A 25,090-nucleotide genomic window follows, 5' to 3' on the forward strand; every position below is an offset into this window, starting at 1 on the left:
AGTTGTATGAACTTGGATGTTTCACTGTTTCCTTCAGCCTATAAAGCAGCGGTTCTCAACCTGTGGGTCGCGACCCCTTTGGGGGTCGAACAACCCTTTCACAGGGGTTGCCTAAGGCCATCCTGCATATCAGATATTTACATTACGATTCATAACAGTAGCAACATTACATTTATGAAGTAGCAACGAAAATAATTTTATGGTTGGGTCACAACATGAGGAACTGTATTTAAAGGGCCAGAAGGTTGAGAACCACTGCAAAGTATTCCTCCTCTGGTTCCCCAAGTTAAACTCAAGATCATCTGAAACACTAGCGACAGCCGAAGTCGCCTATTAACCAATAGAAAGATGTGGGGGATGGTCACCAAACAGAACAGCAGTGGGGCCACCCAGTCCTTCCCAGTTACTTCTATTGTGTGTTCAGAAAGCTGTCTTTTCTTCAATCGATAAAGAGCCACAGTCACTAAGATATCCGAGAGTGGACTGGAGATGCAGGGGAGCTGCAGGGCGGTCCTCCCCGCACGCTGGGCGGTGACGTGTGTCGGGTGGAGGACTTTGTAGGGATAACAACGAGGACGGAATCTTAGTGCCAACCGCTCCGTGCGTGTAACCCAACCTTCCCCCGTCTTTTAAATGAAGCATGAAAACTTTAAAGCTAGTCTGGAGCCAACATTTCCTGCATTTTCCAAAAGAGAGATGAGCCCCAACCCAGGCTCACAGAAGATACAAACGCACAGATATAAATATAGTTTATGTAGCAGAAAGACAAAGGGTCCTTATTTTACTTTGGCAAAAGGAATACTCATTGCAGAATTCCTTCAGATAGCATTAAAGAATGCTATTGATTTTGTACTAAAAGTTAAATGGAAAACAACAAAAATTCAACTTACTCGCCGTGTCCGAGGAATGCATCCATGTGTAACACTTGACAGTGGTGTGTGTACAATATGTGTGTGTGTGTGTGTGTGTGTGTGTGTGTGTTTCTAGGAACAGGCTGCTCAGAGGGCCACCTGAGCCCCGGTTTCCTTTCCAACGCGGTGATGAGTCCATACATTTGCTGATCAGCATCGGGTCTTGGATCCAAATGAACATTTGGTTGGTGGCAGTTGTAGGGGAGAACGGAGCACAGCAGATTGGAAATGCACGAACCTTCTGGAAACGCTGTTTCCTGAGCTCGTGTCAAATTTGCCTGAGTTGGTGGCGGCAGCTGCAAAATCGAGGCTCCCGGGTGCAGATGGTGCCCCGGTCACGTGGCCAAGGGTTGGCTGGATCCCTCACATGGCAGAGCCCTCAGCCAGCGGAGGTAGGCCCTCTGTAGGGCACCTGCACCCACTCCAGCCACCACACCTGCCAGGCAGGGCTGCAGCGCGAGCCAGGCGTGGTAGCAGAGAAGGGGCGCTTGCTGTGCCCCCACATGTGCCACAGCCAGCAGCACCTGGACCACTTTGAAAACTTCCAGTTACTACCCCAAATAGACAGCTGCCTCCAGCGACGCAAATCCTTCCCCATCCTGTTTCTTCTTCACATTCTCTCTCTTAATCTCCAGCCTCAGTGCTAAGCTGAAACAAATTAGAAAAGTGGTAGAGCCCTAGCCGGTTTGGCTCAGTGGATAGAGCATCAGCCTGCGGACTGAAGGGTCCCAGGTTTGATTCCGGTCAAGGGCACATGCCTGGGTTGTGGGCTTGATCCCCAGTGTGGGGTGTGCAGGAGGCAGCCGGTCAATGATTCTCTCTCATCATTGATGTTTCTAGCTCTCTTTCCCTCTTAATTCCTCTCTGAAATCAATGAAAATATGTTTTTTAAAAAAAGTGGTAGAAACCAAAAAGATTTCTGCTCATGCAGAGAGGAGGGGCGGAGCTAAGAGGCGGGACCATCCCTCCCCTGCCTCCCTGATGTACAGTCACTCGCCACAGAGCTGAGCTGTGGGCCTCTCCCTGCTCCCCACACTTTGCCCTGAAGGGTTCTCTCTTAGCTCACAAAAAGCAGCGTTCCCCATTTCTCGTATTTTTATGCCTTTGACTTTATTAGACTTGGAGCATTCAATTATGTATGAAAAAATCATTTCATGTCTAATAAAGCAGGGTTGGCAGACAAACTTTTTTTTTTTTGCTAGAGAACCTGTGAGCACCATCGTTAAAACTTTAACAAGCTATCCTGCGTCGTATCGATTCGGGGGAGTGTTTCACGGCACACCGAGGGAATCGGGTTCAGGGCCAACTGATTTCCCTTCGTCTGAACTTCTCTGAGCATCTCTAGTCCTGTCGTGGGAAAGAGCTGGCAATATAGATCTCTACAGCGCAGCACAATGGGTTCACGGGGGTCCCTCTAAACATCCACGTTAATAAGAACTTGGGGGGATATTTATTTCAGGAAATCGGTGAGTAGTAGACAATAAGTGAGAGCTTTTTTATTAATAGTGTAGCTCAGTACCCATTTCGATCTGGTTGAATGTGGCCATCAGCTGCCTTGTTCTCATTTCTTTTCCTGAACGCCTCAGGGTTCAGCCCACTCCAGCGGCAGGAAGGAATGACCCAGCCCTTCCTTTGTCCGAGAAAAAGAACCATTTTGGAGGCCATGGATTTGAGCTGTTTTCTGGGCCACCACAGTCTATTGTGCAAGGAAAGGGGAACAGAGCTCTCTGTGAGGTTCGGGTGAAGGACCAGGGAGGGAGGGAGGTGAGGAAGGGCCAGCAGGGGATGAGTTACTGTTGAGGCCCTTGTACGGGACTGCATTCCTGCATCTGACCCCCAGAAGGTTTCCTCAGAAAATCACTCCTGTTCTTGCCCGGGGAGCCGAGTGGGCAGAGGAAGAGCTCTGTGAGCGCCAGCATCCTCCTTGGTTCAGAGATGGGCCAGGCCTCCCACATGAGGGGGCTCCCTCTGGCTGCACCCTGTGGGTTCAGCCTGCAGTAAGCACTTCCACTCGGCCTGCCCCTCAGCAATCACCTGTCCTGCAGGAGGAACACGCAGCCAGATCCTCCCACGCACCCACCTCCTCTAGGTGCCCAGAGCCCACCCTGGACACCCAGTGAGCAACATAGGAGGGGGAGGGGCCTGGGAAGGGAGGGTCGGCAGCGGGCATGGGACATCCTGGCCTTCCGTGCCCTTCCTAATTCCCTCAAGGCATTTGGGGGACTTTAAGAACCATGGACACCTGAGTGTGAAGGAATAATCAGTTTAATGTTAGGAAATGCTTTTGCTACTCCCAGAACAAAGAGAAGCTTGTGCCTTGATCATTAGGGATTAATGTTTTAAATTATCAGGACAGAACCAGGATGACTCTCCTGTATTTATAAAACCTCTGGGCCCCCTTCTAAGCACACAGCAGTCAGAAGGAAACCTGTCTGTCTCATGTCTCTCTCCACCAGCCCGGCCGGTCTGCAGCGCCCCTAGCGGCCTCCGGGTCATCGCGCCTCTGCAGCGCCGGTGCCTGCTCGTCCGTGTCCACCAGAGGGCGCCAGTGCTACTCAGGAGGCCGCCGCCGTCTACACGGATGCGGAGTTGCAATGAGGATACAGAAGACCAGGACCCTAGCCACCTGGCTTCTGGATCACACGTACGTTACCCGAACGTGCAGCCCAGGAGGCTATTTTACACCCCCTTGTGGCAGCCCCTCTCCGAAAATAATAGTAATAATAATAGTAATAATAATAATAGTCATGTATTTGTAATCGCCCTTGACGGAGGGTTTTCTGCCCCAGGACAATCTTGTCTCGGCTGCTCCTGATAATCATTACCTCTGGGGAGTCTAACTATTATCTCTCCCTCAAGTATTTGCAAATTTTTAATTAATAATATCTTTTATTTGCATACTCATCTGGCTTTTAAACTTCTCATTTGGACCTCACAAAAAGTGTTCATTTCCCTTAAAGATGAACCAACAGACGGGAGAGGCTATTCTGACTGTTGGAGAGAAAGGCTCGGCGAGGAAGCAGCACCTGGACTCGGGCACCATCGCCATCCCTGGCTCTTCCCTCCCCGAGTCTCTGCTGACCTGTCTGCAGCCAGCACGGCCTTCCTCGGCCTCTGTTGACGGTACACGTGGACCAGAGTGACGCAGCCAGGGGAGGGGCAGGGGTAAAAGCAGGCCGTGCTGGCATCTGGAGGGCCTGACCTGTCACCACTGCCCCTGGCAGTGGGGCCACACTACCTGCTGCCGCTCCGCCTGGGATCTCTGAGGACACCCGCAGCCCTAAGGTTTCTGGATGGTGATTGTCTGAAAAGCAAGTGCTTCTCGCCAAAGCCAGCTCTCAGCTCTGCCCCCGCCCTGTCCCCCGTCACGGCCAACAAGCTCCGGGTGTGGTCCGGCCATTAACTATGAGAACCGGATACTGAGTGGTCAGGCCCTGCCTTAGGGGCCCTGTCACCCCCCTCTCTGCCAGTTGCATGGTATCACCTGGACCTTCGTCTCACAGGTTGGGAGGACTCAGTCCTCAATGACGGGGAGCAGCTCCCAGCCTCCTGTTTATTTCTCCAGCTGCCACACCTCTGACAGCCAATAATGGATCTACTGATTGTAAGGGCGGAGTGGTTTTACTAAAGGAAGAAGACACGGGCAATCGCCTTGCAAGTAAAGGCACACACTTATCCCAAGAACCGCCACTGCATCTCCAAGACGGAGAGTGCTCCTCCACTTTTCTGGCAAGTCCACGCGCTCCGATGCCGTTCCCCACCTCCGGGGCTCCCCTCACAGCCCCAGCGCTGTCACAGCTGCTTCGGTTCTCTTCCTCCTCAAGAGCGGGTTCCCCCGGCGCCTGTCCCCGACAGGTGTCTCCCGAAACCTCGGGAGGAAGGGACTTTCAGGCAGCGCCTGGAGCCTCAGGGCCTGGGGCTGGGCCAGGGGGGAGGACGGGCCGGTCCCCAGGCCAACAGGCCCTGGGCCAGGTGCCTGGGGGCCATGGCCCCCCTCCCCGAGGGGGTGGCCCACCTCGGGGGCACAGTGTGTCCCTGGCAGGCTGAACCAGGACAGGCTGCACAGACCGGGAGCCTGGCCAGACGGTGCTCTGCGTGGCTGCCATCGCTCTCAGCCCTGCTGCCCAGCTCCCCTGCAGCCACCAGCGTCCAGCCTCACCCCGGCCTTGGGGAGGGGTCTTCCTCTCAGGCCTGGCCCTCCTGAGGACTGCCCTCCGGCAGGGGCTGTGGCACCCCTGCCAGCGTCCTGTCTGTGTGCCTGCTCCAGGCGCGTAAACCCCACGCAGCACAAGGAAACGGGGCTCCGGCTCGAGCTGAGGAGCGTCCCCATTGACAGGCACCGAGGAAGCTGAGGGGACCCTCGGAGACGGCACACTCCAGCCCGGCTCAGGTCCGACGCATCAGACAGCCTCTCCCACTGCCCCTGCTTTTCTCCGCCTCTTCATGTGCAGGGCCCGTCTCAGAGTCCAGGATAAACTGCCGGAACCAGGGCTTGGACAAGACAGAAGTTTCTGAGGAAACAGTGCAAACACACAGGCGGTCCAGGTGGGTGATCTGCCCTCCTTAGCACTGGTTCACAAAGCAGGCCTTGCCCCAGGGCTGGGAGCACTGACCTGTCCTGAGGCCTGGCTGCCTCGGGCTCTTCCCAGCTCCTCCCAACAGCCTGTTGGCATCTTCCTCCCATGGCCCCAGATGTGGGCCAGGTGGGGGCACAGGGCCCGAGGTCACGCTGGCCCAGCTTCTCGCAGCGCCCCTCTAGCTCTCTGGGCTCAGTGTCTGGCCTCCCTGGGGCAGCCTCCCTGTGTCCAGAGAAGGCGACAGAGAACAGGGCGCAGTCCCAGCAGCTGCAAGCACAAGCCCTCCTGTCCCATCCCCGTCCCCCAGCCAGCACCCAGCCCAGCAGCCGGGGAGGACCCTCAGGCACTGGTTCCCACGCCCGCCCAGGCAGGTGCCTCCTCCCTGAGGTGGTGGACACTGTCCTGACTCATGTCGGGCCCAGAGGACGTGGGAGTAGTGGGCACCACGGGCCCCTCCCCACCCCAACACACAGTTCATTATAAACGGACCCTCTTCCCCAGCACTCACTCTTAAATCAGCGGAGGAGTGCCCCAGAGAAGCCAGTTCACTCAAAGGTAATAAACAGTGACTTCAGACGCTGAGCGCAGGTGTTGCCGTGGTTACACACACAGACTGGCAGCCAGGCTAACCTTTAAATCTAAGGTCTGCCCCTTCCTAGCGCCAGGGTGTGAGCAAATTATGTAACCCCTCTGAGCCTCAGTTCCTTCATTTAAAAATAGGACTAATAACGGGGAACCTACTTCAGAGTCTTCACAAAGAACTGCTACGTAGAAAGTGCTTAAAACAGTGCCCGCCACAAAGCACTCAACTAATGCTGCTACTGTCGCCCTCGTAGAAGCCTTGGGATCTTACTGAAGGAGAATGACAAGCGACCCTGTGGAAATACACGCTCATGGCGCCTCCCACACACGGAGCAACGTGAGTGACCAACCTTGGCACGTCTTGTTCCCTGCTGTCCATGCAGACGAGCCACCTGCTCTCTCCTCTTCCCTCTCTGCGCCCCCCTCCGAGTTCACAGTGAGATATTGTTCCCTCATTTTCTCCACCTTGAGACGTCACTAGCTCAGTTTAACCTATTATCCGACCACAACCTTCTATTCTCCCGTCTGTCTGTTCAACTATCCAGCCGTCAACGTCATCAAAATACCCCGTCCATCCAAGTAATATTCCCTTACCCACCACCTCTTCCTCTCACGTACCTGAGCTACGGTTCACCGTGGCCTATGGTTCATCACACCATGGCGTTCAGCCAACATTCTAAACGCTTCTGGCTTCGTTTTATGCACAGCCTAGCACAACCCCAGCCCTGATCTTCCTGCCATCTCGCTGCCTGCCCTCAGCCAGCTGAGCAATGTTACAGAAAATAAAGAGCAACAACCAACATCCTTTAACGCCCAACTATACTAGTATATCAGGCACTTTTCCAAGTGCTTCACACTTAATAACTTAAGGTACTTCCTCCAACGATTCTGAGAAAAAGATGATTCCTCTCACTGCCGGTGAGGCCCGGCACCAAGCAACATGTACAAAGTCACAGTCAGTGCGGTTTCTTGGGCAACCCCCTGGCCTCAATTAGTGATCTATTTTACTTCCTAAATCTCTCAAAAATCGGACTATTTTCTCCATTGCCAGGTAGCCAGTTTAGGGCTCACCTGATTCCTCAGGAGCCTACAACTGCCTCTCCACTTCCAATCTTCTCGACAGCCCCTCTTCACAGTTAAAATGACCTTTCGAAAAGGCAATTCTGATGATGTCAACTCCCCAAGCCCCATTGTGCTTAATGTTCCTCAGGGCTCCTTGCTGCCCCCAGTGTAAGCCCCAACCCCTTCCACATGGTTTTCAAGAAACTCTGCTTGAAAAGTACCTCCTCAGCTCTACAGCTTCTGGTTTTCCTGCTTCAACTTCACCTCCATTCCAGGCAACTGGAATACAAGCACATCCTCTCTCATTGTCAGGCTTCTCTTTTCACTCTCTGCCTGGACCAGTTTTATCTTTTATTAGTGGAAGAGATCACCTCCCTGACTAACAAAGTGTGGGGTCCTACGTGTTCCTACTATACGCTGAGCTACTTTCTGTCACAGCATGCACCAGTCTCACCAGGAGTCTAACACACCTGTGAGGGCAGGGACTGTATTTTACCTTGTTCACTACTGTATCTCCAGTGCCTACACGCAGTATAAATATTTTTAATGAATTTAAATAATTCTCAACTCAGTGAGGAAGAAAAAAAGAAATTCATTTGAAAACGTTTTCAATTTTCTAATTTAATAGAAATAACCAAAACAATGTGGCTTTCAAACAAGGCTTTAAACTAATCTAATACAACTTCTACAACACATTCCAGAGCATTATAACAAGAAATATTTACAGGCAGCTAATGTATTAAATAACCATGAAAAGAAAATCTTGCTTTTATTACACACCAGCAAAAAACACAGGAACGGAACAACTAGAAACTGCAACCTTGTTTTAAAAAATTAAATATGATTATTTAGAGAATACAATACCACAGAAACAGCACTTTTTCTTTAAGAATCATATTGAAGGGTAGTTAACTATGTGCAAAAATAATAGTAGTTATGGTAGTCGAGGGGAGGACACCAGTTGAAATCCTGGAAGCCAGGAACCAGGAAGGCTGTGAATTTAACCCTTTCGTGTGTCAGTATTTCTACATAGAAAATTAACAGGCTTTCAGATTGCACAAATCTTTTTTCATAGGTTTATATACATCTTTCACTGTGATTTAAAACATAGTAAATGCCTACATTTTTCAGACCAGGAGCAGACATGCATTTCGTTAAGATTGAAATTTAGGCCACACTTGAAAGGGAATATTGCAGTGGCACTTAGAAAATTATTTCTGTGCCTTCCCACATACAAATTTGGTGAATTTAAAAGAACAGCACTTTTCATTTTAAAGATCACTTGCTAGAAAAGGGCTCAACTTAATTTGTACATTTTGTAGTTTGATTTTAACAAATATATCCAATGGATTTGTTTTTGAGGATAATTTTGTTTCTCCGATACAATAAAAAATATATATAAAAGACCACAAAGGCAAACACAAGGAACTAAGACTGAAGAAATGCTACACATGCATTTTGACCAAGTAAAAGAAACCGTTATATCCCAGAGTAACATGTTGAAATCTGAAATGTCTATGTAAACTGAGGCATATAAATTTTTTTCTTAAAAAAGTACCTTCAATTTTTTTACTCAAACACCTACTTTTAAAAAAATATGCAACTTTCCCCAATTTTTAAAATAAAATGCCACAATATATTGTCATTAGCTCCAGCATACATTTACTTTTCTTAATTTTTAAAAGATAGACTGGGTGATATGCATACAAACTTTCCTATAAAGTCACCATCCAGGGGAGGGTTGTGGCGTGCTGAGGCAGCAGACGGAAGTAAAGCAGTGTTATTGCTTTGTCAGGGAGGAGATGACTGTGAGGAGGAGAACATCTAGGTCCAACGCATGATCAAACTGTGATGCACCTTGAAAACCGTGGCTCGCCTTCAGCAGATTACTGATACAGATGGTGAGTGAAGAACCTCATTGTTTCAATTAGGAGAGATGGGGTAGATTTTATAAAGCTACTCACTGATCTAATGCTGATTATGCAAATAAGCAGTGCTAACAAGAAGTGAGATTTTCATACTTTGTTATGTGTGAGTGGAAGTAGGTAAGGGACTTAAAAGGTAAAGGGTGCCTGGCCAGTGTGGCTCAGTGGATTGAGCATCATCTCATGAGCCAAGAGGTCACCGATTCCTGCCCAGGTTGCAGGCTCAATCCCCAGTAGGGGGCATGCAAGAGGCAGTCAATAGATTATTCTCTCTCATCATTGGTATTTCTCTCTCCTTCCCTCTCCCTTCTTTCCTTTCTTTGTACAAAATCAATAAAAACTTTTTTTTTAAAGGTAAAGGGAGAGGGAGCCACAGCATCTACTCCCATTTTGGATACTGAGAGACTGTTCAGTCACATCTGGTAGGCCATAATCCAAGGGCATAGTCAGAAGACCTAAATCTTTTAACTTATTAACACTAATCACTAATAATTAATTACATGGCAGGATACCTGCTGAGGTAATTGATAAATCTACAAATTGCACACTATAAACCTTTTGCTTCTATTTAAAAACATTGTTTCTTTGGATTAATGAAAAATTTTAAAAACTGTTACAACAAAAAGTGAGAATTAACTGACTTTAAATTTTATTTAAAATTCCCTTATATAAGAAACAGAGTCAGAAAGTACCTTGTTGATTCCAAAATGGATTAATTTCAACAATGGCTCCAGTGCCTAATCACTTCTCTGCGGCCGTGATTTGATATTTCTATACAGAGCATGACCTACAATCACACACATGCTTCTCCTTATAAAGCAATTCCTTCAGTGAATCAGCTCAGCTCAGTGTTAAAATATACAAATGTAGGCCAGCGGAACGGACTAAGGAACACTTTATTCTTGGTGTTCTCATAGCAGATAGGAACTGAAATGTGGCGAAAACTTTGCAAACCTTTAAGGAAACATTAACATCTCCAAATCTAAAATACTGCCTTTCAAGGAAGAATACAAATGTGAGAGTATAAAAACAAACAGGAACTGATATACAATGTTTGTCTTTTTAAAACATAATAGGAAACCATGTAAGATTTCTGAATATCAAGTTAATACTTTTGAACAGTTATATCAGTGCACAGATCAGCTTTGAAACTGATCAGTGTGCAAAAAAAAGCTTTAAATGAAATCTAAAGTGAACAACTTCATTTAATGGTGGTTTATGGACAGCTACTAATGAATGGTACTTCCTCAGCAGTATGAATTTTCTTGTTAACAGAAATGGAGCCTATTAAATGTTGACAATAAAGTGGCTTTTTAAGAACCAAAGAACCAATCTTAAAACAAAGGGGATAAACCCCATCTAACATGGTAATATCTTTAAGAGAACACATTATCTTTTAAGGCCCCAAGTATTGAGAAATAAATATTTACTTAAAATTTTGTTTCTTCTGCCATTGGTAGAAAGTATTTATGACTTACTATCTGGTAATAGTGAAAGACAGCAAACAAAAAACATTAGACAAAATGAAGCTATACGGCTAACTCTCCAGTTTTCAAAAATGTGCCCTTAGGTATGTCTCCTGATAATGAAATCACAAATATTATAGGAAAGAGGGGAATAAGCACAGATAAAAGCATTTTTTAAACAATATTCTCCCTCTTATCAGAAAACTCTTCTTTAAAATTTGAGCAAGATGAGTTTGAAATATGTTTTTTAAGTTTACAACAAAACTGAAAGAGAAGCCAAAAGGAAGTTAGAGAATGAAACAAGTCAACAGCAATGACAAAATCAATACCATTAGAAGGCTTGAATCATATTCATGTTTACCCCCACCACTTAAGAAAAGAACAACAACCCAAAGGAGTTTGCATAATAATTTCTTTAAAGCACTTTATTTTATTCAATATGCACTAAAAAATATTTACCTCTTAGACAATTGTGTCAAATAATTTTTCTGAGTAACCTGTCTGAACTGCTTCAGCTGGATTTTTTAAAAGGCAAACGATTTGCCACAAATCTGATATCTGAAAATATCTAATGGAGAGTCTTCTATTTTGGTCACTTTGTATGCTAATGTGTCCAGACAAAAGTAGGACTAAAATTTTTAATCCAACAAAAGAGAAGCCTGTACACAGTCTAGACACACATCTTGGACATGAGCATCACAAATGAAGAGAAGAAAAATGAGACAGAGCCAAGGTGGTGTACCTGCCTCGGTGCTGAAATCAGGGTTAAAGGTGGGTTACTCCAGGAACCAGTCAAGTGGGGATTGGCTCATTTTCAGGATTTACTTACAAGTCTCTTCTCTGTCCTTCAGGCCCCAGTCCATGCAATGTCCCACTTGGTGGACAGATGAGTAATCTAACCCCACCGGGTTTATTTCAATATTTTGATATTTTAATAATAAGCTGCTTCTGAAGATTTTCTGAGAAGTCTGTTCTCTATTAAAATAAGATAGAACCTCAAAATATGAATGTGAACATTAGAAATAGACAGCATATATTACAAATCCATTCTTGATAGGAACATTAGTAAGAATACACATTAGCTTAAAAAACAGGCTCAGCAAATGTTGCCGATCTGCCAGAAGTTTTAGTTCACTATTTACAAATAAGACAAAGTGAAATACAGAAAATGTTACACATTTGGTAGCTGACAGATTACCGTTTGCCAATAGTGGTCTATCGGAAACTGACAGGAAGGAAGACGGGTCAGAGCCAGCTATCCCCTCCTCAATCCAATCTAAATACACAAAAACGAGGCCAATAGTCAACATTCTGCCTTTCATGGGAATAACTAGGATCCGATGATTTGGTTGAGAGATGCAATTTGTGGACGTGTTTTCTGGGAATGATTACTATAATTACATGATCTCCTACTGAAAAGTTACCATATTTATTTCAGTAGACCATTAAAGTTGATTAAATAATGATCAACGGTCATGTTCCCTAGACTCCAAGTATGAACAAAAAAATAAAACTACTGTCGACTTCTTTATATTTATATTTTAAATATAAAAACTAAGGCCCAACAGCATCAAAATGAGAAAAAATGTAAGTGTATGATTCAATGCACATCTGTATTGACATCAAAAATGTCAACTTTAACTAGAAAACAAGCCAGTGTGTATGTGTGGAGGGAGAGGCATCAGAATTGTTTAATAGCTGTACGCTGTGGTCCACAGAGACAATTTATCAAGTGACATGACCCGCAAGTATTTATTTACTTATACATCCAGCATCCTGCACCAATCAATACCACATAATCAACATCTGCCGATTCTAACAGTCAAAACTCTTCAGTAACAGAAATCTTCAAAGTATTTCACTTTTATTTTTATTTTTACTTTTAATGGTGCAGAGTTGTCTCCCCTTCTTGACAAGAATGTGGTTTCTGTCCATTGTTTCAATCTAATACTGTGTAAAAGCTATCAGTTTCTTCAAGGAGGTGCCCCCACTGTAGGCAGAATTTTCCAGCAACACTTAAAAGTGTTTTCGCTCTCTTTTTAAACAACTGGTTTAAGTTCGTGTCTTTTTACTTTATATGTATTGGTCTGTCGTCTGACTTTAGGCGTTTTCTGCGGGGTTGTATAAAGTCTTCATCAGAGTCCTCAGTTACCTCACCGTCATCCTCTTCCTGCTCAAACTCTGGCAAAGGTGCGAAGGTCCTGTCTGAGTAGATCTCTGTGAGTTTATCTTCAAAGTACAACGCAACTGCTTTCCCTGCCTGAGCTACTTCTGAATCAGCCTGCAAGCAAAAGATAGGATATTCACCTATTGGTAATGCATATTCCTTCACCAAGTGTGCATGGTCTGAAAAGCTTACCTTCAAATTAATCTCTTGTGTTTCTGCATAAACTTGAACAACTCTCATCATCTAAAAAGGATACCAGAGTCAAAAAAAAAAGGGAAATTATAAATCCTTTCTAAAATTATAAAACTGCATAGGAACTGGCGACAAGAGTCAGCCATACTAAGGGTGTCAGATTATAAGTGCTTCCTAAAGTTTTACAGAACATGGAACCACTTTCTTTACAAAGTTCTAAGACTGAAGCTACCGTGAAACCTCAATAATTGTCTCAAATTCTGAATTACTGAGGTCAACCTAAATAGAAATTGGTCAGAATATATCAATCTGTTTAAGAGAAACATATCTGTGAGATGAATAATGTAAGAAATGTTGCTTTTAAAAATCTGCCAAACTTTCAACAAACCACTTAATCAGAATGCCATCTATATGGCAATTTGTTAATCATAAATTATTTAACTATTACTAAAGCAGAAAAAAATGGGCCTTCTTCCTGGCAAATGCTAGCTATAGTTCATGAAAGCACATTTATTTAAAATAACCTAAGTGCATTAGAAAACAAGACAAAAACTTGGGACTGTATTAATTTTACTTTGATAGAAGTTTTACTGTTCTCTGTGGCATACTGCTATTGAGGTGACTAGACTTTTCACCTAGTAAGAACTTTTTAAAATTTTTTACAATCATCTAGATGCTTCCAGAAGCAGCTATGAGTAAATTTTAAATGATTCAACGTGATTTATTTTAGTAATAGTCACATGGCACCCAATTTTTACCAGTAATAAAGATGAGACTTTAGTAATAAAGTAATCCTTTTTAAAGATTTTATGAATTCTCATCCAATTCCATTTTCTCCTTCTGTAATAATGAAAAATTTCCTTAACAATAGGCAACTTGACTTTTCCCAAAGATAACCAAAATTATCTCAAGGGAGGTGTGTGTGTGTGTGTGTGTGTGTGTGTGTGTATCACATTTCTTTACAAGATATGGATAACAAATCCTTATCCTCATAAAAATTCAAAGTCAAAGTTAATGAAAGTCACATTGCTGAGATCCAAAAACTCAACATTATATACTCTGGGCTACTGTTCAAAACGAGCCACCAGAGAGTTGTTGCTGATTTTAAGGTTCTACATTTATATGGTCAATAATAAAATCAAAGGACACTGTTACAAATGTCTTTCTTCAATGTACCCAAAATTTAGGCTTTTATAATAGTTTCCCACAAAACATACTTAACTAGAGACTACTTTCTATACTTATCTTAATCCTCAACTTGTTCAGGAAGGGATATTTAATAACATTCCTGATTTATTATGTTTAAGTATATACTTCAAATCATACACAGTAAACTCTCTTTTTTGGAGCTGTAGATGACAATTTTACTCTTGACAGAATTGAAGCAGAAAAAGAAATTTTAAATCAAATTAGAAAAATCACTTGGCAGGAAAAGCAAAATCCAAACAATAAAACCAACAAACAAATAAAAACTAATAATCCCAGACTACAGTTTGGAAGCTAACATACTTCATTAAACCTTTCACAGTTCTTGAAGATCAAACGGACGTCAGCCACAAAGTCATCTGGGACTTGGTAGTGTTGGGAATGTTTTTTCTGCAGCTTCTTTTTCACGGTAGATAAATCCATTGGTTTCTTTATAATTTTATAGTAGTTTGGTATCTAAAAGAGCAAATAAATACAGCTAGATAAGGATTCTCCCAAATGCCAAACTGTTTTTAATTTGAAAATCCATAGCATATTAATTTTAGGGGGAAAATGTATTGACTAATGAGTCAGCTACTTGAAAATTTGGGGTACAGTGAATGTACTGTTTATCTTTGGCCCCAATTTTATCATGAAAATCAAATCATGTTCAGAATATGTGGCAGTATCCATGTTATGAAAGCCCTAAGTTCTATCTTTAAGAAGTAAATTTAGAAAGAAAGCAAATAGCAAGGATAACCAGTCACTAATGTTAAAGATACAGCTAGCTCATCAGAATTTTATGATTCCTGAAGAGGTTATTTTTAAATAGGAAAGGGAAACAAAATGGTTACAAAAGGCATTGTTATTATTAGAACATGATATCTTTTAGAGGACTTAACTTTTTATCACAAAGTACTGTGGGCATAGCAACAGAGGAAGAAAGATTGGAATACCGCCGCCCCCCCACCCCCGCCAACAAAAAAAATTTTTAACCACTTAGTGATCATGCTGGAAAGTTCTGGCCCCGACTCTTGGCCAAAAAGTTGTATCCTCGGGAAATAACTAAACGCAGAGAAGCTTTTTCAATAGTTCATGAAAAATAATTTGAAAGTCACTTTCTCATGAACTTAAAGACAAGACAGACTTGCTAATATCAGATGATTACTATTTGCACAAAACATATTCCTTGTGTCTAGACCAGTGGTTCTCAACCTTCCTAATGCCGCGACCCTTAATACAGTTCCTCATGTTGTGGTGACCCCCAACCATAAAATTATTTGCTTGCTACTTCATAACTGTAATTTTGCTACTGTTATAAATCGTAATGTAAATATCTGATATGCAGGATGTATTTTCATTGTTACAAATTGAACATAATTAAAGCATAGTGATTAATCACAAAAACAATATGTAATTATATATGTGTTTTCCGATGGTCTTAGGCAACCCCTGTGAAAGGGTCATTCGACCCCCAAAGGGGTCGCGACCCACAGGTTGAGAACTGCTGGTCTAGACCTTCTGTGCTGTAAAATTCATTTCTGAAGCTATTCAGTACACAAGTCTACTATTCAATATTGTATAGCACATCTGGTATTCAGTAACATCTTAATTCAACAAATGCTGGCTAACAAATAAAAGATGTATAGCACAGTCTCAGACCATTTATGACGCACTGAGCACCTCTTACATTCCTTTTGCTATGGGACTTCGGAGGCAATATTTATTCCTTACTAAAGTCCCCTTTAAGTTAAACAAAGAATACTGACTTGCAAAATTTTCCCAATCTTTTCTTAATCTTGACTTTTCATAAAAGAGGGCTTATAAAGGCAGAGCCAGTATAAAAGATTAAATTTTACACATTTATTCAAATACATAGATTGTTTTCTCCCCAACCTACAGAACCTAGAATCGTAGAACTAGAATCTTAGAAATAATTTAGTCCAATACTCCCACTGCACAGTTTAAAGAGTAAAGGCAAAAAAAAAATGGAGAGTCGACCAAGATGGCGGCGTAGGTAAACACCGGAGACCGCTGCCGCAAACAACCATTTCAAAAATACAACTAAAAGACTGAACGGACATCACCCAGAACCACAGGAAGGCTGGCTGAAGAGAGACTCTACAACTAGAAGGAAAGAGAACAGCAAATCGAGGCTCAGAGGCGGCGCAGTGTGGAAAATACAAAGGTACCGAGGTGCGCGCGAAAGCGGGCTGGTGGCTGAGGGCGCGGTTGTCGTTTTCTGTCGGGACTGAGTCTCAGACTCTGGGCTCCAGATCCGGGCGAGTCTCTAGGGACCCAGACTCAAACGGGAGAAGCGGGATTACCCGGCATCAGTTGGAACCTGAGGGCAGCTTTCTCTCCGAGGTTTGCAGCGGCTGCCGGGGTTCTGAGAAGCAGAGCCTCTGGGAACGGGACTGAGCGTGGCCATAACTGCTCCCTCCGCCCGCCCTGTTGATCCCGCCCCGCCCAAAGCCTGCGCACAGCCATTTGCTGATCGCCTCAGGCAAAGGCTGGATTAGCGCCTCCCCAGAAGACAGAGTTTTCCGCACAGCTGATTACTATAGCCAGCCAGCCTGAGGGTCAAATCCCCCTAGTGTTAACTACAACAATTAAGGCTTGGCTAGAACAAGACTGCGCACAGAGACCACAAGGGGGTGCACCAAGAAAGCATAAAAGATGCGGAGACAAAAAAACATGACAGAAATGGAGGATATGGAGCTAAGAATCGCAATTTTGAGGGCTTGCCATAAATTTGTGCAGAACCTCACGAAAACTAATGAGACCCTCGATGCTACGATAAAGAAATTAGAAAGTAAGCATACACGGACTGAAATAAAGAATATTATACCCAATAGCAGACCAGAGGAGTACAATAATCAAACCAAAGATTCGACAAAAAACACCCAATTGGAAAAGCAAAATGAAAAAAGAATCCGAAAGTGTGAAGATAGTGTAAGGAGCCTCTGGGACAGCTTTAAGCGGTCTAATATCAGAGTCATTGGAGTGCCAGAAGATGAGAGACAGCAAGATATTGAAAACCTATTTCAAGAAATAATGGCAGAAAACTTCCCCCACCTGGTGAAAGAAATGGACTTACAGGTCCAAGAAGCGCAGAGAACCCCAAACAAAAGGAATCCAAAGAGGACCACACCAAGACACATCATCATTAAAATGCCAAGAGCAAAAGACAAAGAGAAAATCTTAAAAGCAGCAAGAGAAAGAGGCTCAATTACCTACAAGGGAATACCCATACGACTGTCAGCTGATTTCTCAACAGAAACTTTGCAGGCCAGAAGGGAATGGCAAGAAATTTTCAAAGTGCTGAATACCAAGAACCTACAACCAAGATTACTTTATCCAGCAAAGCTATCATTCAGAATTGAAGGTCAGATAAAGAGCTTCACAGATAAGGAAAAGCTAAAGGAGTTCATCACCGCCAAACCAGTATTATATGAAATGCTGAAAGGTATCCTTTAAGAAGAGGAAGAAGAAGAAAAAGGTAAAGATACAAATTATGAACAACAAACATGCATCTATCAACAAATGAATCTAAGAATCAAGTGAATAAATAACCTGATGTACAGAATGAACTGGTGATTATAATAGAATCAGGGACATAGAAAGGGAATGGACTGACTATTCTTGGGGGAAAAAGGGGTGTGGGAGATGCGGGAAGTGACTGGACAAAAATCATGCACCTATGGATGAACACAGTGGGTGGGGAGTGAGGGTGGAGGGTGGGGTGGGAGCTGGAAGGAGGGGAGTTATGGGGGGAAAAAAGAGGAACAAATGTAATAATCTGAACAATAAAGATTTAATTAAAAAAAAAAAAATAAATAAATAAAAAAAATAAAAAAAAATAAAAAAAATAAAAAAAAATAAAGAGTAAAGGCAAGAATATATGTAATTTTCCCAGTTATAAGAATGGCTAATGGCAGAACTGAGAGAAGTTGCCTTCTGAGTCCTAGGTTCAAGCTTATTTCCATTATACCTATTACCCCTTACCTTACAGGTAATAGAGGACATGGAAATTAAATTCACTACGTTTCCATCAGAGCAACAAAATCTTTAAAAACAAACTCCAATTTTAACTAGTGGACCTCATATCCACTTGGCCCTACTAAAATTTCTGATTAATAAGAAATATTTAAAATGCTACTAGGTATGATGCTAAAACATTTACACAGGTTACCATAGACTATATATCCCTTGAAAGAACCCAATGAGGGAAGAAATAGCATTAGAAAAGAAAACTTGAGCCTTGGAGAGGTTGAGGAGAGTCTTCAAGAAGCTGGAGTTTTAACAGAGGAGTCTTCACCAGGGTGGTACTAAGGAAAACAACTCACCGAAGCAGGAACTGGCTCCTGGAATTCAATACTTAACTCATGACAATAGAGGTAAAGCAGAAGACGTTCACATTTCTGGCCAAAAAAAAAGATAAGAAAACCCTTAAGTTTTTTTTGCCTAATAAGATCTTTTTGAGAATAAGGAGTTTATCATTATAAAGTACTAGAGGTCCAGTGCACAAGATTCGTGCACTCGGGGAGGTCCCTCAGCCCGGCCTGCGCTCTCTCGCCATCGGGAGCCCTGGCAGGGAGCGGGCCTAAACCATAATCCTTAGTGAGAGGCTCCGCCACCACTGAGCTCACCAGCTGTGAGCCAGGCTTCTGGGCTTCTGGCTGAGCAGCACTCCTCCTGTGGAAGTGCACTGACCACCAGGGGGCAGCTCCTGTATTGAGCGTCTGCCCCCTGGTGGTCAGTGTGCATCATGTCATAGTGACTGGTCATTCAGCCGTTCAATCGATTTGCACATTACCCGTTTATTATATAGTATTATTACTACTAGCTCTCCAACTAAACATACACCCAAAGAAAACCGCTTCGTTTCCCGTTTAGTTTTGAAACTATCTTCTGTTCTACTTTAAATGCACTTATCAAAGACAGAGAGTGCTTTTGTTCTTATCTGATAACAAAGGTAATTTATCTACTATTAATGCAACTATTTATACACATGGAAGGAGTCAGAAAAGCAACATATAGCATTTTGTACAATAATTTATAGATTACCTAGTAATCTATAAATTATTGCTGTTGCTACTCCTATTGTAATCCCCTGTGGCAGGCCAGACATGTTTTTAATTCCTTTCTTGAAATTATTCTACTCAGGTTCAAAATTAAATAAAAACTATCTGTATCTTCTCTACCCAAATCTAGAATATTTTTTAAAAATCAGAAATAAATTGAAATGCATTTTACCTTTAGTTTTCATTTGCTTAAATTTCTTTTAAGTTTGTACATTCTAAACACATACCTTCTCTTCATAGATAGTGGAGGGGGGATTTTGTTAAGTATATACATCAAATTAGAGCCAAACATAATTAACCACAGAACTATGTGAAAGGTATTTTTCTATGAAGATCAGACTATGGACTACATGAGCAGAAATCCGACTGAAGTGAGTAAGAAGATTTTGATTCCATTTTTAATAGAATGAGAAGCTGTTCAAGGATGTTAAGCAAGGGAGTGATAGCCCTGTTTACATTTTTAAAAAGAACGTTATGAACAGTACAGAAAATGGACTGTAAGGGGGCAGGAGTAGAATCAGGGAGTCCAGTGAAGAGATTATTACAGTAGTGCAGATGACAGGCTATGATGGCTATCTCATAATTATCATTAGGGGAAGTAAGAACATAATATTATAAAGTCACTCCTGATTCTTTTATTTCTCTCAGATTTCTGGCTTGAGCAACAGAGATAATGGTAATATACTGGGGGAGAAGTACAGTTTTTATGTTGTTATTTGCTTATTTATTGCTTTTGCTTTTTGAAGAAGACAATTAAAAATGAAGATTTTGGTTGAGGCATGTTCAGTATGAGAAAACTGGATATAAGAGTCTAAAGCTGAGGGCTAGAGATGAAGATTTCAGAAGTCATCAATATATCATCAGATGGAAAGATTAAAAAATGAAAGTGTATCAGGTTACATGTATATCACACTTAAAAAATGTAGAGCCAGACAACCACAGGATCCCTAACAGTACATCAACTGGTTTCACACTTACCCTTTGGTCCACAGGGCTTAATCCCTGTGCAGTTTTCCCCTTCTTACTATGTTGCAAATTGTCGCAATCATATTCAACTTCTGGTTTCCCAATATCTCTGCAAAATGTGCATATCCAATCCCCACTAAAGAGGAAAACAGACAATTAGTCCATATAATGACAACAAAACCCACTCCAGGAAAGCTAATTCCTTAGAGGTTAAGACTCTAATTTGTTTGTTTCCTCTCGTTTCTATTTTTTTTTCCATAAAGTGAAATTGTATGATAAAACTTTCCCCAAATTTTCCCAGTCACTCTTCAATTGATTACCTTCTGGAAAGCAATATAAAACCAGTATCTTGGCATTCAATAGGTCTTCTCATAGTACAAAGCTGATGAGCAGTACGCACGTAAGACCAATTCTCAGACACCAGTAATCACAATGATCCCATATTAACAAACAAGAAAAGAGTACAGGACACGGAATTCCTCAGGTGTCCTGTACTGTTTTGGGATGTATTAAACATGCCAAAAATAAAACAACTATTTGTTCATAGCCAGTCAAAAGCCTAGACTCACATGCATACACACACGCATACGAACACACACACACACACACACCCTTACAATTACAAGCACGAGCACATATACACCTTAGCTTTCAAATCTGCTCAGTCTATCAAACCATAAACTCCAATGAGTCATGCGCATTCGCTCTCCTCATCCCGTACACACACACGTAAACTCTACATCTCGAGGCTATACTGTGTGCCAACAGCTTCGATTCCTCCCAAAGCTCTGCCTTTGAGAGAAGGCATTCAGTGGCAAAATTCTAATGTTCCAGCAGATGTTACTATTCAAAGACAAGAAAAATATGAAAAGCCTTAATTTCAAGACCAAAACGCCAATACTTTTCTAAAAAAGTAAAGAAAAAGAAGGCCCTTATGGCATCTCTGGCAAATGACTATGCCTCCTAAGATTTAGGTAAGAATACAATTCTTTAGAAAAATATTCTGACAGTTTTTATATCCACCAGTGTTCTAAGCCAAAAGGTTGAATTTTTCACATTCAACCAAAATCACTGTTTCTCAGAAATCTGAGAGGACATGTAAGCTTGTTATGTATAGACAGGAAAGGTGAGTTTCCCCAAGAACACCAGTTTACTTTCCTTTAAAAGAAACCCAGGGTAAGGGTTGGGGAAGAGGTAAGACAGAAAGCAGTATGACTCAACTTATGATCTCTGAAATCAACTGAAGTTGAAACTGTGTGAACATAAAATGTTCAAGAAGAAAAAGAGCTCTTCTAAAACCAACTACCACTTGTAGATGTAGACAATCCCTAAAAATCTGTGAGCAGCCCAAAGTAATCAAGTTAATTAGTTCCCTACAGAGTTATAGCTAGACTACTTTGTAACCCGCCCAGCACATCTATTCCATTGCATTAACTGGCCTCTCAGCTTGCCTTGGGTGCTCAATGACAGCTGTTTTATTACTTGAAACTAGATTTAGCCGACATGGGGTCCAAGGACAATGCTCTTTATTTGATCCCCAAATTATTTACTTTTAAATAAGTAATTCAGTAATTGTCTATTCAAAGTTAATGACTAAAAGACATTTCACCTAGATCCAAAGAAAAGCCTGAGAAGTCTGCACACAGTGCTTCAGGCAGGCAGAACCAATTAACTACTTCCAGTGGTCAAGAGAAAGCTGTTTCTAAAAAAATTCACAACACTGAAGGTGTTTTTACAAGGAGTTTTTTCTTTAAAATGTCTTCTGAGAGCTTTCAGACATTAAAAAAGTTTGGGTAAAATTTAATATAGTTGTCATAAAACTAAATAGCATTCAGATATAAAATAATAATTGAAGAACCTATTAAAATTTATGGCAATTGCCCAGCTGGTTTGGCTCAGTGAATTGAGCATCATCCCATGCACCAAGAGGTCACTGGTTCGATCCCCAGTCAGGGCACATGCCTGGGATGCAGGCTCGATCCCCAGTAGGGGGCGTCAGGAGGTAGCTGATTGATGTTTCTCTTTCCCTCTCAAATTAATAAAAACATATATATTTTTAAAAACGATGGCAATAGATTTAAAAAATTAACTTGAAAAGGAAATCTGCCCTTGCCCCTTATAATTAAGAGTTTTATCTAATTTGTTTACATTAAATATAAACTGAAGGCCAGGAAATAATCTACACTTTACCATTAATGCGGCAGCACTTACATCTTGGACAGTTTATTGTTCAACTATTAGTTTCTCTAGAAGGTAATACCAAAGGAACAACAGGCCCGTTTTACTATATATGCAATGGTTAAGAAGGCCAGCTGCCCTAACTTTCTGGTGGGTTTGTTTGTTTATAAAAGTAAACATCATCAAAAAATCAATTATTTCACTGGTACCTTGGAAAGCTAAGAAGTGTTGGAACATGACAAGTTAGATGAAAGACCTTTGGACATTTTTCACAGCACAAGAGATCCCCTCCATTTTGGCAGACAGCACACCAATCTTCGTTTGGATCATCATCTTTGCTGTTGCCATCTCCTCCCATCCTTGCCGACCTGTGCATGAGGCTTCGAATTGAAGACTTTCCATTAACAAGGCTGCTGAGCCCTGACTGTTTGCAGCTCTCATTCGTATCTGTAGGCTCAGTTTTCACATGGTTTTCCACTCCTGGTAATGCATCCAGCTCACTCTCTAGATGCAGGTTGGTTGAGAGAGGTGGTGTCAGACTACTCTCAGGGCTGCTCAACTAAAACAAAACAAGGACAACCTCTTGAAGAATCATTTAATCCAGTACTGTGAGCTGTGTGTGTGACCTTATGTTAACATGTACACAGATACACTGACCTAACTTAAAATTACTTCGGAAATCATATTAGTGACATAAAGGAATGAAATTAACCCCCAATTTATTTAGGCATGTTAATTTGTGATTTTAGGGAGCAGTCTCCGAAATATTGGTTCACTCAGATAGTAAGGAAATTAATTGAACAGCTAAGCACACTGACTGGGAAGTGAGCATAGGGTTATACTTTTACTAAAGAGAGTTGACGTTGGTGTGTTATTTTTCACTCAAGAATCTACTGCATAGCTTTTGAGGAGCATTCTTCTGCCCACTTATTCTACAAATGTAGGAAGATTATGACAATATAAAAAAGAATCTTTTAACCTGTTTTGGAGGTACTTTCCAGATTAAGTTCTGGATGAAGAGGTGATACTGCTCCAAACCCATGGCTAAATGTGCTGCTCTCTAAACCTACATACAGTGCATTCAATATATAGCTCGAGCTAAAATTTCTATGTGCCAACCACACAGAAGCCCAGGCAGGAAGAAAAAAACCAAGATAGAAATTTCTAAACAAAGAGACTTGTGCCTCCTTTCATCCTATATTATAAATTCTATAAAGTGTCCCATCTGGGAACTCTAAAATGGGTAATAATTCAGAAGCTAAAGGCAATCTTCCCCCATCACAAAACTCTTTGATTGTTAACTTCTTTCATGTCAGCAGCCTTAATTCTGAATGTACCGGTCCAGGCAAATAGCCAAGGGTCATTTGTGGCCTGAGATCATTAAAAAGTTCAGAATAAGATAGAACCTGACTTAAAATCATAGCAAAAAATATGATCAATTAAAAACGAAAAGATAATTTTAAATGAATCTTTAGTATGATTCTTTTCTGATTAGTTACAGCTAACATTTCGAGACACTGAGTTAGAAAAAGAGATAACTGGCCTAGTACCAGGCATAGGCATAGAAATGCAAGCATAAGTACATGTTCACGGAAGCACTATTCAGTCTAGCACACTCAGAGCGGGAAGAATCCCTGGCAGACCCCAGTGGGCTTTACCATGCAGGCACTCCTCCTGCCATCCTCTGTCTTCTCTTGCTTCACGGCTCCTGAAAAGCTACATATTTCATCTTCAGTCCCAGGTTCTTGCTTGACCTTCACTTGATCAGACTTGAAACTAAGACTTGTCTTCTCAGCAGTTCTTCCTGATGACCCACAGCTAATAAAAAAACAAGAAAGGCCACATATATTTGACTGTGTGGTATGTATAAAAATAATGTTCATTAATGTGAAAGCAACAGACAATTTATTAATTTTAAGATAAGATACTTCATAATGTTGTTAAGAGGCGTGTGGTATAAACTTAGCTTCCAATTCTTAAAAATGTAAATCAAACTTTCAGAAGATCTTAAAAACACATGTTATGTTCTGAGGCACTTAAAATACACCAGGTAAGAAGTCTAGTAAACAATCATTTTCCCTTCTCTCTATAAAAGTAATTTCAATTCTTCTCTACCCCCAAACATCTGAAGAAAATAACATCAACCGTCGTTCATGCAGCCTTCTCAAAGGAATTGCTAGTTTAGTTTTTATGGGCAGGGAATTGGGAAAAGAGGAAAACAAATAGTAAACAACCTAGAATGTCCTTATTTGAAATCAATGTAATGATACAAGATTAATCAGTTCTATCTAGAACACAAAGCAAAACCACTGGCAAGAGGTGTGAATAACTGGTAAGACTGTATTACTTCTAAGAATGAACACCTTTTTTTTCACTCAATTTATTCTTTTCTTCTAAAAGTACTGATTATTAAAGTACAATTAAAAAGTCAGGCAAGTGTTTGAAAGGACCAGTCTTCAAAATGCATGTGCACACATGCATATAAAAGAATCCTCTAACGTAAATCTTTCTTGCATTATATTATACTAAATTATTTAAACTAAAGAGTAAAAGTCAACATTATTGTATTTGTCTTAAAACACACTCTCTCCCACCACCCCCATTTTCTTAGTTCTGTCCACCAAAAAGGCATAAAAAACAATGAATAATTCAGTAGTAATGAGTATCCCTAGTACCTAGAAGACTGTCTCCAAGCACCATTTCTCACTAACATGACCAGATTTCTTAGAGAAATGGCTGATTCCAGTTCTGAAGCAGGTAATGTACAAGATGAACCTAGACAATCATTTTAT

General features: G+C 41.9%; 1 protein-coding gene across 2 annotated transcripts in view; it reads right to left on the reverse strand.

The window, feature by feature from the left end:
• Nucleotides 1-10,859: 10,859 nt before the first annotated feature.
• The window catches only part of TRIM33 (tripartite motif containing 33), a 63,138-nt gene continuing 48,907 nt past the window's right edge, over nt 10,860-25,090 (reverse strand). Inside the window, exons 14-20 of one of the 2 annotated variants that reach the window (XM_070396980.1) lie at nt 23,957-24,116; nt 22,508-22,857; nt 20,133-20,256; nt 18,417-18,491; nt 14,392-14,544; nt 12,883-12,933; nt 10,860-12,804 (exon numbers count right to left, since the gene is read on the reverse strand). In XM_070396980.1, the coding sequence (XP_070253081.1) occupies nt 12,592-12,804; nt 12,883-12,933; nt 14,392-14,544; nt 18,417-18,491; nt 20,133-20,256; nt 22,508-22,857; nt 23,957-24,116 (1,126 nt within the window). In that variant the 3' untranslated portion in view covers nt 10,860-12,591. The remainder of the gene's footprint in view (nt 12,805-12,882; nt 12,934-14,391; nt 14,545-18,416; nt 18,492-20,132; nt 20,257-22,507; nt 22,858-23,956; nt 24,117-25,090) is intronic. The other variant, XM_070396981.1, reaches the window with a different exon arrangement.

This window comes from Myotis yumanensis, unplaced genomic scaffold (genome assembly GCF_028538775.1).
Source record: "Myotis yumanensis isolate MYYU_CA2020_CCGP unplaced genomic scaffold, mMyoYum1.0.hap1 SCAF_17, whole genome shotgun sequence".
In the NCBI taxonomy this organism is placed as follows: domain Eukaryota; kingdom Metazoa; phylum Chordata; class Mammalia; order Chiroptera; family Vespertilionidae; genus Myotis; species Myotis yumanensis.